A 14,953-nucleotide genomic window follows, 5' to 3' on the forward strand; every position below is an offset into this window, starting at 1 on the left:
CTCAGGACAGAGTGCAAAGTGAGCTTGCAGACCTCTTGGTCAGGATTATCACGAGGCTGAAGAGGTTAGCAGCAGAGTCTGGACCCCAGCCGGGCACTGCTTCACCTGGAGGCAGAGCTGTGGCCAGGCAGCCATCCCACTGGGACCCAGACACCAAGGCCTCACTGCCCTGTTCAGCTCAAATGAATCTCTGCTACTGACTCTGATGCCCAGCTCTTTTCCTGCCTGGGAAATCCCATTGTGATTTATGCATATGAAAGTGGGGAAAGGCCAGGATGAGCAGAGTGCTGGTTTGCAGCCTAGGCTTTGAGTATAGTCCTGAGCTCACATCCCTCCTGCCTCTGCATGATGTTGTTTCCAAGTCAGCTTGGAGCCCGAGGGGCTGTTCTCAGCACTCGTGTACCTGTGGGGTCTGGAGGGACGGTACGCGCAGTCACCCCCACCCCCAGCCCCTCAAGCCTTCCACAAGTCCTGGTGCTGGCCTGGCTGTTGGGGTTGGCTGGTAAGAACTGACTGTGGACACAGACAGCAGGCTGCTTGTCATCTCCTGGCCCAAGTTTGCCATTTCCAGTCCTTTCTAAATGTTTTGACTTTGGGGAAGTCCCTAGAGAACTCTGTGGTGTTGGTGATCCCCCAGGGATTAGAAATTTGATTGAGGTTAAATTTCATATCTGGTAATTTTTACCAATAATGATTATGTTTAAAACTAGGGGGCTTGGGATGCAGCTCAGTTGACAAAGTGCTTTCCTAGTATGCATCAAGCCCCGAGTCTCATTCCCAGAGCTGCGTAACACAGCAAGGTGATACACACTTATGATCTTAGCCCTCCCAAGGTAGAGGCAAGGGGGTTGTGAGCTGAAGGTCATCCTCAACTACTTAGGACTCTGGGGACAGACTGAAATCCTCTTCCCTCCTTCTCTCCCTCCCTCCCTCTGCTCCTCTCTCCCTCCCTCTCTCCCTCCCTCTTTTCTTCCCTCCCTCTCTCTTCTCTTCCCTCCCTTCTTCCCTCCCTCCCTTTCTCCCTCCCTCTTGGTTAGAAAACAGCAGTCAAGTTGTGAGACAATCTATAAGATAATTCAGCAGTGTCTTTGAAAAGAGTCAAATTCATCAAAGATGGACTGTGAAGCTGTTCTGGTCTGGGTGTAGGTGGAGGCTAGGACACTCCTGGAGTGCAGGGACATGGCCTGGACCAGGACAAGAACAGTGAGCAGAAACAGATGGCATTTGAATATGACAGGACAGTGAGTTCTGTGTCATTCCTGAACATCACAGTATACAGTTCTGTGAGACAAGATGCCAACCTCTTGTTAGGCAGGTGGAGGGCGTCATTCTATACATGTAAAATTATTTCAGAATAGCAATTGGCAAAAGAACAACTCCCAAATACCTGAAGTTACTTTTTTTCATTCTAGATCCTCCCCAACTTATTAAAAAAAAAAAAAAGCAAGCAGGGAGTAAGCGGTGCTCCTCCTTCCTTCTTGTTTTCAGACAAAGTTTACATGGGGCCAGGGCAGCTGTACCAGGATCTGCAGAACCTACTGCACGACCTGAATGTCGTTGGCCAGATCTCGCAGTTGATAGGAAGCCTCCGAGGGAGCTATCAGGTAACGGGGCCTCCTGGACGGGACGCTGCGGTGGCTTCCAGATCTGTGAGCACAGCTTTGTCTTCGAGTTCTCCAGAATGGAGCACTCCTCTCTGAGGAGCAAGCCCAGCTCGGCTCTTCTGTTGTTTGGGCCAGCATGACTTTGCTCCCCGCTGCGGTACTTGAGCCTCGGTTCTGCCTCTGCATGTGTGATCAACCCCGAGGGAGTTTGTAACTGGACATGAACACAATGGGGTCTCCCTGGGGTTTCCATGCCAGAGCTCTCCTTATTGTCTTCTTCTAAATAAAGTGTATTGGCTCATGCCTCAGTAGCATGAGGCAGGAGGATGGATTGCCTGGGCTGCATCATTCCAGGCCAACCTAGGCTAGAGTGAGACTTTGTCACAAAACAAAGCAAAAGTAACAAAAGCTAATAGACGTGGTATTCCTCTGCAGAACTTAAACCAGTCGGTAGCCCATGACTGGACGTCGGGCTTACAGCGGCTGATCCTGAGGAAAGAGGACGCCATCAGAGCTGCCGACCGCTGCAGGGTCCAGTTACAGCTCCCGGGAAAGCAGGACAAGTCAGTAATTTTAAAGCAAGGATGGAGTGGCTCTTTGTCAGATGTGTTTTCTGGCTCGGTGGCTCATTACATGGTGGACTGTGCAGACTGTCTGTGTCCCTTGCTGTCTGTAAGGGAATGGCTCTCTTCTCTGGCAGGTCAGGGCGGCCCACGTTCTTCACTGCTGTGTTCAATACGTTTACACCAGCCATCAAGGAGTCCTGGGTCAGCAGCCTGCAGATGGCCAAGCTGGCCCTTGGTAAGACACAGGGTTTAAGCTGACTGGGCATGCTCCATTAAGAAAGGGATGTTCCAGGGTCATGAGAGAGTTTGTGTGATTATGCATACACCTGAGAGGGTAAAACCAGGGCAGAGAGAAAACTTCCTGTGACCTGGGAGCATAGCTTTAAGTGGAAAAGTTACAAGGTTGTATTATAACTCAAGGCCTGCAGAATGCACCAGTGGCTTCTGTTGTGGTATGACATTCTTGTATACTGTGACTATAAGTACAAGGGTGGGCCCTTGAGGCTGCAGCTCTGGTCCAGAGCCTGAAACCCCAGCATGGGGAAGTTTTCAAGGAGTGGAATGGACACAGCACCTCAGCCTCTGTGCTAACATCCTGCTGTGACAGGCGGTGCAGTGTGTCGTGCCTTGTCACTCAGGACTCCCAGCTTGAAGCATCAGCCCTGTGGTTTCCCTTTGGCTTAATGTTGCTTTAGAACTGTTCGCTGGTCCATCTATCCTTTTAGCCTGTGTAGTTAGGTGAGTGGATAGATGGATGGATGGATGGATGGATGGATGGATGGATGGATGATGGATGGATGGATAGACAGATGAATAAATAGAGATAGAGATGAATGACAGGTAGACGGGAAATGATAGGTAAGTTGGCAAATTGATAGATAATCTATAATGACCTACTGATAGACAAAAGGGTGGTAGGTAGTTGATATATAGTAGGTAGATAGATTGTCAGGTGATAGGTAATTAGGTAGTCAGATAGGTATATAGACTGAAGGATGATAGACAGGTAGGAAAAGCAGGCAGGCGGGAAGATCCACATAGAAATCCTTCTCTATAGAACTTATATAGAATCCATATACACACAGATCTCTTTTACTCAGCGTGCACTGCAGTGGCGTGTGTGTGCATACATGTGGCCTGTGAGTGAATGCTGGTGTGTGTGTGCAGGTGTGGGTGCTGTGCCTGCGATTGATTACCTGCATGTGGGTAGGTGTGTACACCCATCTGTGAAAGCCTCTCCTGAGAGCAGACTGTCTGAAAAGTCACCAGAGAGTAAAACAGAAGTCGGCTGCTGCTGGTCCCCCAGGGAAAAGACTCTTGCTGTGAAAGGGAGTCCCCTGGCCTGACATAGCTCTTTGTCCCCTCCTGGACGATGCCTCTGAGCTTGTGCCTCTATAAGCAAAGGGAGGACACCTTTCACCTTGTGAAATGAAGTGGGGGTAAGCTCTCTCCCATGTTCGCTCAGGGCTAAGGTGACCATCTTCTTTAGGAGCAAAGTATGCCTTCATGTTTATGAGCACTTCCATGAATCTGGGTGGACCCAGCCCATTTTGCTGGCACATTTAGTTTAGGAGCAGACAGGGGGTGCATGAGGCCCCGTGACACATGCTGCTAGGCTGCAGCAGCGAGGGGTCCTGAGGGGTCCCCTCCGCCCACCTTGAGCTAGGGAGAGGAAGGCCAGCGTTGTGTCCCAAGATAGACTCATTCCTACTCACACGCTGTGGAGGGCTGGATACAGCTGCTGGGACATGAGGGGTGTTCCCATTCACCACAGCAGCTCAGCTCGGCTCTCTCTCTCTCTCTCTCTCTCTCTCTCTCTCTCTCTCTCTCTCTGAATGTGCCCACAGAGGAGGAGAATCACATGGGATGGTTCTGTGTGGATGACGATGGCAACCTAGCCAAGAAGGAGACACACCCTCTCCTGGTGGGACACATGCCTGTGATGGTGACCAAGCAGCCAGAGTTCAAGGTGAGGACTCCGGGTGGGCGGTGCCTGCTTTTGCAGAGGACTTACTTGGGGGAACGCTAGTGTTGGACCCCGTTACTACCAGTTGAGAGGACATGGTTTTGGTAGTCTTGGAGATGACTGCTGGGAGCCCACCAGTGAGGCTCAGCCTCTGTCTGTGTGGCGTGCTCCTGGCTAAGGTTATTGGACGTCCCATGCCCGTGGTGCTCCAGCATCTCCCTCCTCTGTGATGCCCCAGCTCCATCAACAGTCCCTCTGTGGAGGTCAGGTCTCTAACGCCTTTATCTGCTTGATGCATTGTGCTCCTTCTCTGTTGAAGTGCCAGGCACCAAGGTCCAATGAGGTACCATCTCTTTCTTTAAGAAATAACTTGACATAGTTTTGTCTCTTTCCTTCATTCCTGGCCCCTAATCAACTTCCTGGGGACTATCTTGTCCCTGGCTCAAGGGAGCAAGCCTTTGGAAGCCTCAGAACTCTTGCCCTGCGAACCCACACAGCTCACGTGTCGGGAAGGCCAGCAGATACCATTGGCTTTCCTGCTCCTCACTGGGTCCTCCTGGCTGACTGGGCAGGCCCAACTGGCTTTTGACATGGCGGATGGGGTTCTAAGACAAAACCACAAAAGACCGTGGGAATTCTTGTCTGTAAAACTAACTTGTAAGAAGACGTACACAGTTGGCTGTTTGGATCCCTGGGCTTCAGCCCATGGCTCAGCCAACCGAGGATGGAAAACCTTTTGAATCTACAATATTGTATTCCATTTCAGATTGAGTGTGCCGCTTATAACCCCGAGCCTTACTTAAGCAATGAAAGTCAACCAGCTTCACCCTCCACAGCCCGTGGCTTCCTGTGGGTAAGCACCTTTGCTTGTCGCTAGGGCCGATTGACCAATTGATGTGACCAAGAACTGGCAGGTGGCTGAGCAGAGACAACCAGGTTAGGTTTCCAAACAGAGCACTCCCTGTGAGGTTTGGACTTGGGGATTAAAATGTTGGCTTCTGTTCATTTTCATCTAAGGCTTTCAGAGTGGACTAAAGACCCAAGGTGACCAACTTAAATGCTGTGACAGTGGTTTGGGCAAGGCCCCGGCCCCCTTCCCAAACATTGCTGGCTTTTTACTCTGGTGTCACGGCTAGGTGACTCTGTCCTACACCAAGTCCAGGCTCCGGGCAGCAGTGCTCACTTGCAGTACCGCTTTCTGGTTCCTGCACACTGGAAGGACATCCCTGGGCCTGGGTCTCTGGCCCCTGGCCCCTCCCACTTCCCCTCTCAGTACACATCGCTCAAAGCTGACATCCCGGTCCAGGCAGAGCTACTGCTCAGAGCTGTTGCTAGCAGTGTTCAGAATGGAGCAGCGTGGTCAGCTGCTGTTTCAGTGCGTCTACATAGGGACCAGTGGAAGCACTGCACTCCTTCTGGGTAGCAGGCTCCTTCCGAGAAGATCTGTGGCTGCTAGAGCTTGGTGTACATACAGACACATGGCGAGGCACACACTCACCCATGACCAGGGACCTGACTGCTGCCTGTTGCGGGAATATTAAAAAAGATCACCCGCAAATGCTCCTTCCCGCAGGACCACGTTCTAGTGCCGGTACCGGCCGGCCACATCACTATGTCCCAGCAGGCTCCTGCTATTTTCTCCCAGCTAGCAAGATCATCTCCCTTATATGTAACACTCCACACACCCCACAATCAGTCATCTAGCACCTAGTTACCTGGTAGAAACGTGGCTCTTAAGGCTTAGTTATTCAGTCAGGTTTATATATCAATAAGATCACAATTTACAAGATGCCAGTACAATAATTTCAGAGCCAAATGATAGAGATAATGTTTTAACCCAATTATTCTAACCTTGTAAAAATCTTAGCTACCTGTGGCTGTTTAAAACCACGCGGGATCTGGATCGTCCTCTTCACCCGCCTCCATGATGATTTCTCTGCCCCTCCCCTGCTCTCTGACCTCTCTCACTCCTAAACTTCTAGCGCCACCTCTCTATTCCTGTCCAATCACAGGCCTGTCACTGCCCTAATGTGATTGGACAGCGAAAATGCACTGGCTGCCCCTCCTTCCAACAGGGTCCAGGGACTTATTGCTCATAGGGGAATCCATGCAGGAAAGGGAGGAAGGCTCCACGGCGTGCTCCAGGTTGGAGGGAGGAGCGCAGAGTGCTCCCTGTCCGCACACAGTGTGCTCCTGGAATGACCTCAGTTTTGCCTCTTGAAAGGCTTGTGTCTTCACTAAGGATGCATGCTCTGGCATCTTGATGCCAGCTCACTTAACACCAGCACTAACTTGCTCTTCAGCACCTTCTAAAGTAACTGTGTGACTAGGCCCTCGCCTAGTGCGCGGAAGGAGTGTCTGCTCTTGGATGTGGGTGTTTGCCGCTTTGAAAATAAAGTTGTATCTATGTTACTGAAAACTTAAAAAGCCAAATTTAACATGTGGAAAAGGAAAATGGGCTCTCTTGGGGATCCTTCCACCTCGTTTGCTTCTTCTGACTGTGACTCACACATGGAAATCAGTACCTGCCTGGGTCAGGCTTCTCCGGACCCAGGACCATGCCCAGTCAGAAGCTGTAGCAGTTCCAGAAGCATGTCTGATGTCTCCCTCGCCTCCTCTCTCTTAGATCGGGAGCTGTAGCAATCAGATGGGTCAGGTCGCCATTGTCTCCTTCCAAAGTCCCAACCCCAAAGTCATCGAGTGCTTCAATGTGGAGTCACGCATCCTGTGCATGGTGTACATTCCTGCAGAGGAGCCGAAGCCCCCAGAGCCCACCGAGGCCAAGGAGCCAAAGTCCCCAGAGCCTGCCGAAGCCAAGGATCCAGAGGCCACAGCCTCGAGAGCACCCCATGTGCCTACCATCTGCCTGGGCACAGAAGAGGGAAGGTAGAGAACACACACTGTTTTAGGCATTGTCCGCAGTGTGAGCCATGTCGCCTCCCACGTCGGGGAGTGCGAGCCTAGTATCAGAGGCAAGGGAGAGGCTTCCGGTCATTGCCTGCTAATGGTAATCAATCTGATAAGAGATCTGATAGTTTCTTCAAGGGGAAAGCTCCGTACTGCTTGCCCCCAGTTTCTGTTAATTCTTAAAGAACATGCCACTTATTCCATTTTGGAGTAAAGCAACAATATCTTATAATCATGTGGAACTTTAATACCATTTCATGGAAAATTAAAGTAACATTCTAAAATTTATAGGAAGAAAATGAATTATGACCCAGACTTTCTCTTCAAGCTCTAAGAGTGTAATCATAGTGGTCCTGGGTGTTTTCTAAATGTGTGTCAACATGGGGGGAGGGAGGAGGGAGGGGAAGAGGATATGTGCCATTTGCTGATGCTGACTGGCACCCGGTCCTCTCGGGCACTCGCAGACCTGTCAACATGCGCTCTTTTGTTTGCAGCATTTCCATTTACAAAAGCAGTCAGGGCTGCAAGAAGGTGAGGCTTCAGCATTTCTACACACCGGACAAGTCCACAGTCATGAGCTTGGCTTGCTCCCCACAAGGCCTGTATGCAGGCCTGGTCAATGGGTCTGTAGCCAGCTACACCAAGGCTCCAGGTAAGTACCCACACTCGGCTGACCCTGGGCTACAAGTTGGTCTCATCATGTGTCTTGTCACTCCTGTTTCCAAACCTGTGTAACTTGCTCCTTTCCGAACAGGCACTGATGGATACGTGGGAAGTTTTTCTAAAGTTGGTTTCCAGGGGCTTCTTCCTGTTCCACAGTGACTCAGATTAACCCAGACCAGCCTTGGAGACCCACCTCAGTGCTGCTGGGTACCCTAAATTCTCCCACGCTCTCCCGAGTCTTCCTCCATCGCCCAAGCCCACTTTTACGCAGGGGTATGACAGCCCCCCCAGGGATGGCTTCTCCATCCATGATCTTTTCACATGGCGCTGTGGTACCTGGCCTCATCTGCCCCCACAGTCCTTACCACCTCAGAAGCTCTCAGCTGCCATGTGTGTCCCCCACCCTCCGGTCCTACAGTGTGGCGGTACTTAACTAGCCATCCAGACGGGCTCTGGTGGAGAGAGAAAGAGGGCTGCCCAGGTCACATCTCTCTTCCAGAGCTCCCTCCTGCCTCTCTGGCTGTCTGGTCCCTCTGTAGTCCTCCCCGCAAATGAGAGGGTAAGGCGGCCCCACACTGTACTTTGGACTTTGGGAACCCGTCTTGTTGTGGATGGGGTCCTGTGATCTCATTCGCTCTTGTCACAGGCTTCACCTGCTGCCTCTAGAAATGCTTTTCCAGGGACGGTCCCCGTTGCTGCACAGCATGACAGGCATGCTCACCAGAGGCCCAGGCTGACCCCATAGCCTTGCATACCTGTCCCCACAGTTCCCCAGGGACTGGTCTCAGGCCCTCTGTGTACACCTCCAAAGCCATCCCGCTGACCCCCTGCTTGTCCTAAGGAGGGAGTCTCATTGCCACTGCCTCCAAAATAGGATGTGGGGTTTCCCAGCCCTGTGCTTTCTGAATATTTGTTAGTATTTCACCATGGCCGGTGATTTCCTCACCACCCGGCAGAGCACTGTCAAGGACAAACACCGTCTGGGGATCCCGGGCTTCTGTCCGCTGTTGTTGGGCCTTGCCGTCTGACTCCGCGCCTTGTGTTCTCCAGGCCTCTCTTTGCTTCCACATTTCATGGGAGTGTTGATTATTTGAAAGTTGGAAGGGAGGTGATTCCAGGGGGATGTCACAAGCCTTCAAAGTTGATTTCTGAAGGCGACGTCCAGTTTTCCATTACTATGAGTGTACGTAAGCTTTTAAATAGTTCTTGGTGCAGTTTGCCTAAGTTAGATTAAAAGTATACTATAAACACATAGTGACTTAGAACGTAATTCCATTTTACTTTCTCTTACTTCATTATCATGAAAATATTAGAGATTGAACTGAGCCTCGTGCTTGCACATAGAGCAAAAGCTTGGCCCCAGAGCCATGTGCCCAGCCCTTCTTTCTTCCATTCAAACACCGCCAGGTGGTATTTTGGTTTCACCCCAGTTTGTTTTCTTTGCTTGTCCTTAGAGAAGGGCATGCGTAGGGAGTTTCGTGTAATCTTGGTTGGTGTTTTTGTTTGTTTTGGTTTTTGTCTGACTTTCCGACTGCCATCACACTGGTTTGGCCTCCCCCATCTATGGTGACCTTTCTTTCAGGTTTCCAGTCGGTTATCAGTGATCCTTTCCCTTGGCCGTCTGGTTTTCTTCATTCCTGTATGCCAATCTCTTAAAGGATTGATCCCCACCTCTGTACACTTTGACCAGCCCAGCCCTGTGCTGTGTTATACAGACTGTGTCATAGTGCATGGTGCCTTTGTAGCCTCACTATCTTTGCAGCCTTCCTGGTGTGTCTTAAGCTCCCTGAGCAATGTGGGTAGGCCCCGGTGGCAGAGTATAAGGTGGGTGGAGCATCTGTTGTCTCTGTTCTTGGTGGCAGAGGATGTGATTGGTCAGAGACTTCGGCCTTCCTAGACAAAGTGGGCAGTTGCTTTGAAGTGGGGCTTGGAAACCTGGGACTTGATGGGAGACTTTCATGTTGTGAGGCATGGGACTATCACTATTGTTAGCTTGTGTATGGAGTCTGGCTATGGTGCAGGTGACCTGCCTGGCCGCTCTGGCCTCAACGCAAACCAGGAAGAAATCGTCCTGACAGACAGGCCTGTTGGCCCAGAGTCACACACTTTCAGGTTGCACGTGGCCCTCCCAGGGAAACAAGAACACAGTATCTAAGGAAAAGAGAACTTGCCTAGCCAGAAACTGGCCAGAAAACAGAGACCAATTGTTGAGGAGTCCAGTCTTAACCAAAGTGAAATCTCTAAAGTGGGTTATCCCACCTTTGATCTCGGAGCTCCCGTTTCAAAGGGACCATACCATCGATCTATGGCACTGCGCTCTTCTGGCAGCCTGTGGGCAGGGCTCTGTCTGGTCTGCATTCTCATGCCACGCTCGCCCTCGGGAGCATAGCCCATCACAGGTACAGGCTGTGGTGCGGTGAAGGGCTGTGAGTACCACATGGGGTGGTTGCTTGTGTGAATGTTAGGACAGGTGAGGGAAGGGGAAGGGGTGCGTGTGTGTATGCGTGTGCGTGTGTGCATGTATGTGCATGTGGCTGTGTGCACACCTGCATTTCTGTGTTCATGCATGCGTGTATGTGTGCACACATGTATCTAACCATATGTGTACCCAGTACACCTGCTGCATGAAAGGTAGGCTGGGACACTGGGGTTCAAAACCATCCTGCACCATTGTTCGGCCTGAGCAGAACTCCCATCTAAGGTGCCTTGTATCAGTAAGCACAGCACAGCAGTCAGGGACCGCTCAGTCACCCGCCTCTGTCTAACAGCCCAGCACAGCTCCTCTGCTCAGAGGCTTTAACACTCGGAGGTTCAGGGGTTCTGGTCTGACAGAGGCCTTGCTTCTTCTGCACTAAGAGAACACACGCACACACACACACACACACACACACACACACACACACACACACACACACACACACTCATGGCAGGGAAGCCACACTGATGATCTAATTGCCATCAGACTCCTGGGGCTTGAATGATGGCCAGGGTGAAGACTGAGGAGTTCAATACTTAGAATACAGCCCCGCCTGTTGCTTTAAATTTTGCATTTCCCTCTGTACAATCACTGTGCTGTCGATTCGTTCTTATTTGAGTTGTGGTAGAACTAACTCACTAATCTCTGTAGCTTTTTCAAACCAAACTGCGTTTTGTCTTCCGGGGGGTCAGGGGAGGGAGGGAGGCATTTGAAGAGCAGGGCCTTTAGCTTAGGTTTGTTATCTTCATCTCCAGTAAAGACGTGTCCCCTTGAGATGCTGTGCGCCACCTCCAGTAAAGGCGTGTCCCCTTGAGATGCTGTGCGAGTCACTGTTTGGCTTTGAAAATATCAGTGATTTTGAATATAGTCCTTCTGGCACAACCAAATCAGTTCACGTGTTACCACGGGGCACAGTGGCATCTATGGAACCATGTGACTGGTCTTGTGCGGAGCTTTTTACTTATGCACTTCACTTTTAGTTCCTGAAACAAGTTTTGAGGCTGTGACAGTACTGCCCCCTTCTCATAGATCAAGAAACTAGTGCTTAACTTACAGGGAACAAGATGTGTCTAGAGGCATGCTAGGTAATGGTGCCCTTTGCGGGGACCCACAGGAAGCTGGCCCATCCTGCCTGCCATCTTCCACGTGCTCCAGGGCTGACTCCAGGGCCCTGGACACCCCTTCCTTGTCAGATGAGCATTGCTTTCAGAGTTGGTACTTGAGTTGTGTTTTGCAGTGATGTGTGCCCGTTTCTCTATCCTTATGCACAATTGTCTGAACTCAAGAAAAACTAAAATTATTTTCTTTTAAGATGGATCCTGGAACCCCGAACCCCAGCAAGTGATCAAGTTGGGTGTCCTGCCAGTCAGAAGCCTTCTCCTGGTGGAGGGGGCACTGTGGGCAGCCTCAGGAGGGCAGGTGTTCATGGCCAGCGTGGAGACTCACACTATAGAGGTGAGTGTTGTCAAGCATACCGTGCTGCTGCCTGCTGTGGACGGGATGCATTCCAGAAGCAGCTAGGCTTTCCCCAGTGCGAGTGGCAGGAACAGTGGAGCATTCTGGGGCGGTGTGTGAAACGAAGACACTTACGGCTGTGCTTAGAAAGATATGGTTACCTAGAAAATTCAACTCACCGTTTCCTGACTGCATCTGTGGGGCATAGTCGCTCTGTGTTTACCTGCTATCTGAGTCAGCGTTCCATTGCTGCAAAGAGACACCACGAGAATATGCATAAACAAAGGAAAGCATCGGATGGAGGCTGGCTTACAGTTGCAGAAGTTTAGTCCACTATCGTCATGGCAGGAAGCATGACGGCACACAGGCAGACATGGTGCTGGAGAAGGATAAACTTGATTTTTTTTTTTTTTTTTCGAGACAGGATTTCTCTGTATAGCCCTGGCTGTCTTGGAACTCACTCTGTAGACCAGGCTGGCCTCGAACTCAGAAATCCACCTGCCTCTGCCTCCCAAGTGCTGGGATTAAAGGCGTGTGCCACCACCGCCCAGCTGATAAACTTGATTTTTAGAGCCACGTTAGGTTCTTGGCAAAACTGAGCCAAAAGTTGAGAGATTGCAGCATGTTCTCTACCCCCATGCATGCCCTTTTCCCACCCCTCCCCATGTCATGGGCGTTTCCATCAGAGGACCAGAATTGACGTGTCCTTGCTGTTCAGTCCACAGTATACACTGGTCTCCACTCACAAGGTGGTTCAGACACCATCGTTGACTGGTGCCCACTGCAGCAGCAGCAGCAGCCATCCCTTCTCTAAAACCTGTCACTGGCTTGTTCCTCTTCCCCAGTGTGGGTAACCTCAGACCTTTTAGGCTCTGTGTTTCAGAATGTCAAGGCAAAGGTAATTGGAAGCTCCTAAAACAAACCTCCAGCGTGGGTAGGATTGGGGGCGGGGTGAACGGGCAGGGGTGGAGCTAGTTAAGCGCAGGGGCAGGGGTGGAGCTAGTTAAGCGCAGGGGCAGGGGTGGAGCTAGTTAAGCGCAGGCCGCGCACAGGCCTGTCGTTCATTGGAGAAAGGGAGTCCACACAACACCCTTGCAGCATAGCGCTGCTCCACTGCCTAAGGTCAGGTCTCCCGTCCCATGTGCCAGTCTGTGTGTTTGCAGTTCACAGACCGTATATCTGTCATTGCGCCATTGGTATTTTCTAGCCACATCTTATACTAATACCAATTGCTCACACCCAGTTAACCCATCTGTCTTAAACCATCTCTCACCAGCCGTCCCTATGTAAGATCAGGTCACACTGGTTTGTTTTTGTTTTTCTTTGGGGGTAGGGTAGTTTAACCTGACTGTTCGGCACTCTCCACTACTTCAGTGTCACACTGCCATCACCACTGGCCTCAGAGAACATTTGTAGATCCTCTTTAGTGAGGTTTACCAGCTCAACAGAGCAAGGCTTCAGGCCATTCTGCTAGGGGTTCACACTTTTAGACCTTGTTCAAACATCTATTTCAGGTCATGCCTTGCTGCCGTGTGCTGCCCTCTAGGGTAGAGAGTGATGTGACATAGAGAACCCGGGGTGGTTTTCCTGCTGGGAGTAGAATCCAGGGCCCCATGCATGTTCAGCACCCCACTGTCTTACCACATTCCCGCTGCAAGCTGCAAACTGTAGTGTGTGTGTGAGTGACACGGAGCTCTTCGTTGCCTCGGGCCCGCAGAGCTGAGGCTCGGCCAGTAGCAGGAAGTTTCCACCTGGGCAGAGGTGCAGATGGCGCCATGTTGCCTGGGCAGGCCCGGGCTCAAAACTTCCTCCCCAGGACAGCAGTGAGATGGCTTCATTCATGCCCAGTCTGAGCCTCCGCTGAAGACCCCACTGCCTCAGCCCAACTGCTGGGCTATACCAGCGTCTGTTTTTCTGATTCTTGTATGAAGTGGCTTCTCTGTGTTCCCAAGGCCGAGCCTGCCAGCTAGCCACGGGACAGGCAGAGGGACACCCGGACAAGCGTTTCCTCCCGTAGTTTCCTGGGAGCTCCGGCTACTTTCCCATCCACCTGGGAGTCACTGTTGTAAGAACCTTCCTTTCAAACCCAGAGCGCGCCCTGCGCCCGACCAAGGCACAGGTACCATGCAACTTCCTGGGATTTTGTTGCAGCCCTTGTCAGTACCAGTGACGTTGTCTTAGAAATCAAGTTCCTAGAAAGTTCCAAGAACCTGCGTAGACATGCTCCACAGGACAGATTTGACAAGTAGCAGTTGCCGCCTTGCTGGTTCTGTGTCTAAAATAGCCCAGCTGCGTGTCACAGGACGCCCGTCCTGGCCTCTAAGTCAGGGACTGCTTTGTTGGTGAAGAGAAGTGCCCGCATCCAGCACAGCACACTGGAGCTGGAGCTGCCATTTTTTTTTTTTAAATAAGGATTAAATCTAAAAGAAACGTACAAGAACAAGAATAGTGTTTTGTTAGTGGTCATTTTTATACTGAGACATAATAACACTATCTTAAGATGTTTTTCCCCAATGGCAAATCATATCATCATCCTCATCCTCATCCTCATCATCTCTGTTAGTAGTATTACTATAGTAAACTATAGTAAAAAACAAAAGTGCTCTCTGCAGCCTTCCCCAGAAGGCGACCAAGATAAGGTAGTGTTCCCTGTCTGCTTTATTATGCCACATGCTCTAGAGAGAGGCTCAGTGCTGGAGATTTCCAAGGCTCAGCCAGTAGAGCACCCACATCCATGTACCCAGTCCCCTCTGCGCAATGTTTAGCCCAAAAATAACTAGACACATTTATAGAGAAGCAAAACCTGCTTTTCTGGGAAAATGAGATTCACGCTGTTCCTGTTTTGTGGGCAGCCACAGCTGAGATGTGGGTGCAGCCCGGGATCTCAACCTGTGCTCACCCAGCTGGGGTGGGGGTGCTGCTGCTGGAGGGAGCCGCCTTCCTGCACAGACTGTGAGCCTGTGGCTAAGCCTGGGTCGGGCAGGGTGGAGAGCACCGGGAGCCATTCGGGAGGAGGCTGTGAGGGCCAGGTGTCATCACAGCTGCTGTGGGGATTGCGGGACGGAATGGGAAGGCTCGTAGGCCAGGGTGTCCTGTCCTGGGTCAGAACGACACGGCTGCCTCCTGCCAAGCATGAGGGCCGTTCCCATGCCGATTGTCATGGAGGGAGGAACTGTGTTCTCTACATGTTATTTCTGTGTTTATGTACACGTGTATGTACATGTATGTACATTTGTGCGCATGTGCGCATGTGTGCATGTGCGTGTGTGTGTGTGTGTGTGTGTGTGTGTGTGTGTGTGTGTGTGTGTGTGTGTGT

At 51.1% G+C, this 14,953-nt stretch overlaps 1 protein-coding gene across 5 annotated transcripts in view; it reads left to right on the forward strand.

Moving 5' to 3' along the window:
- Positions 1-14,953, forward strand: part of Arhgef10 (Rho guanine nucleotide exchange factor 10) — a 95,476-nt gene that overhangs the window by 67,240 nt on the left and 13,283 nt on the right. For all 5 annotated transcript variants that reach the window (XM_031339187.1, XM_031339186.1, XM_031339181.1 and 2 more), the window contains 8 exons: positions 1,489-1,604; positions 2,040-2,167; positions 2,305-2,405; positions 4,018-4,139; positions 4,903-4,989; positions 6,763-7,022; positions 7,538-7,695; positions 11,495-11,637. In XM_031339187.1, the coding sequence (XP_031195047.1) occupies positions 1,489-1,604; positions 2,040-2,167; positions 2,305-2,405; positions 4,018-4,139; positions 4,903-4,989; positions 6,763-7,022; positions 7,538-7,695; positions 11,495-11,637 (1,115 nt within the window). The remainder of the gene's footprint in view (positions 1-1,488; positions 1,605-2,039; positions 2,168-2,304; positions 2,406-4,017; positions 4,140-4,902; positions 4,990-6,762; positions 7,023-7,537; positions 7,696-11,494; positions 11,638-14,953) is intronic.

The sequence above is a fragment of the Mastomys coucha genome, unplaced genomic scaffold, assembly GCF_008632895.1.
Source record: "Mastomys coucha isolate ucsf_1 unplaced genomic scaffold, UCSF_Mcou_1 pScaffold22, whole genome shotgun sequence".
Taxonomy (NCBI): Eukaryota; Metazoa; Chordata; class Mammalia; order Rodentia; family Muridae; genus Mastomys; species Mastomys coucha.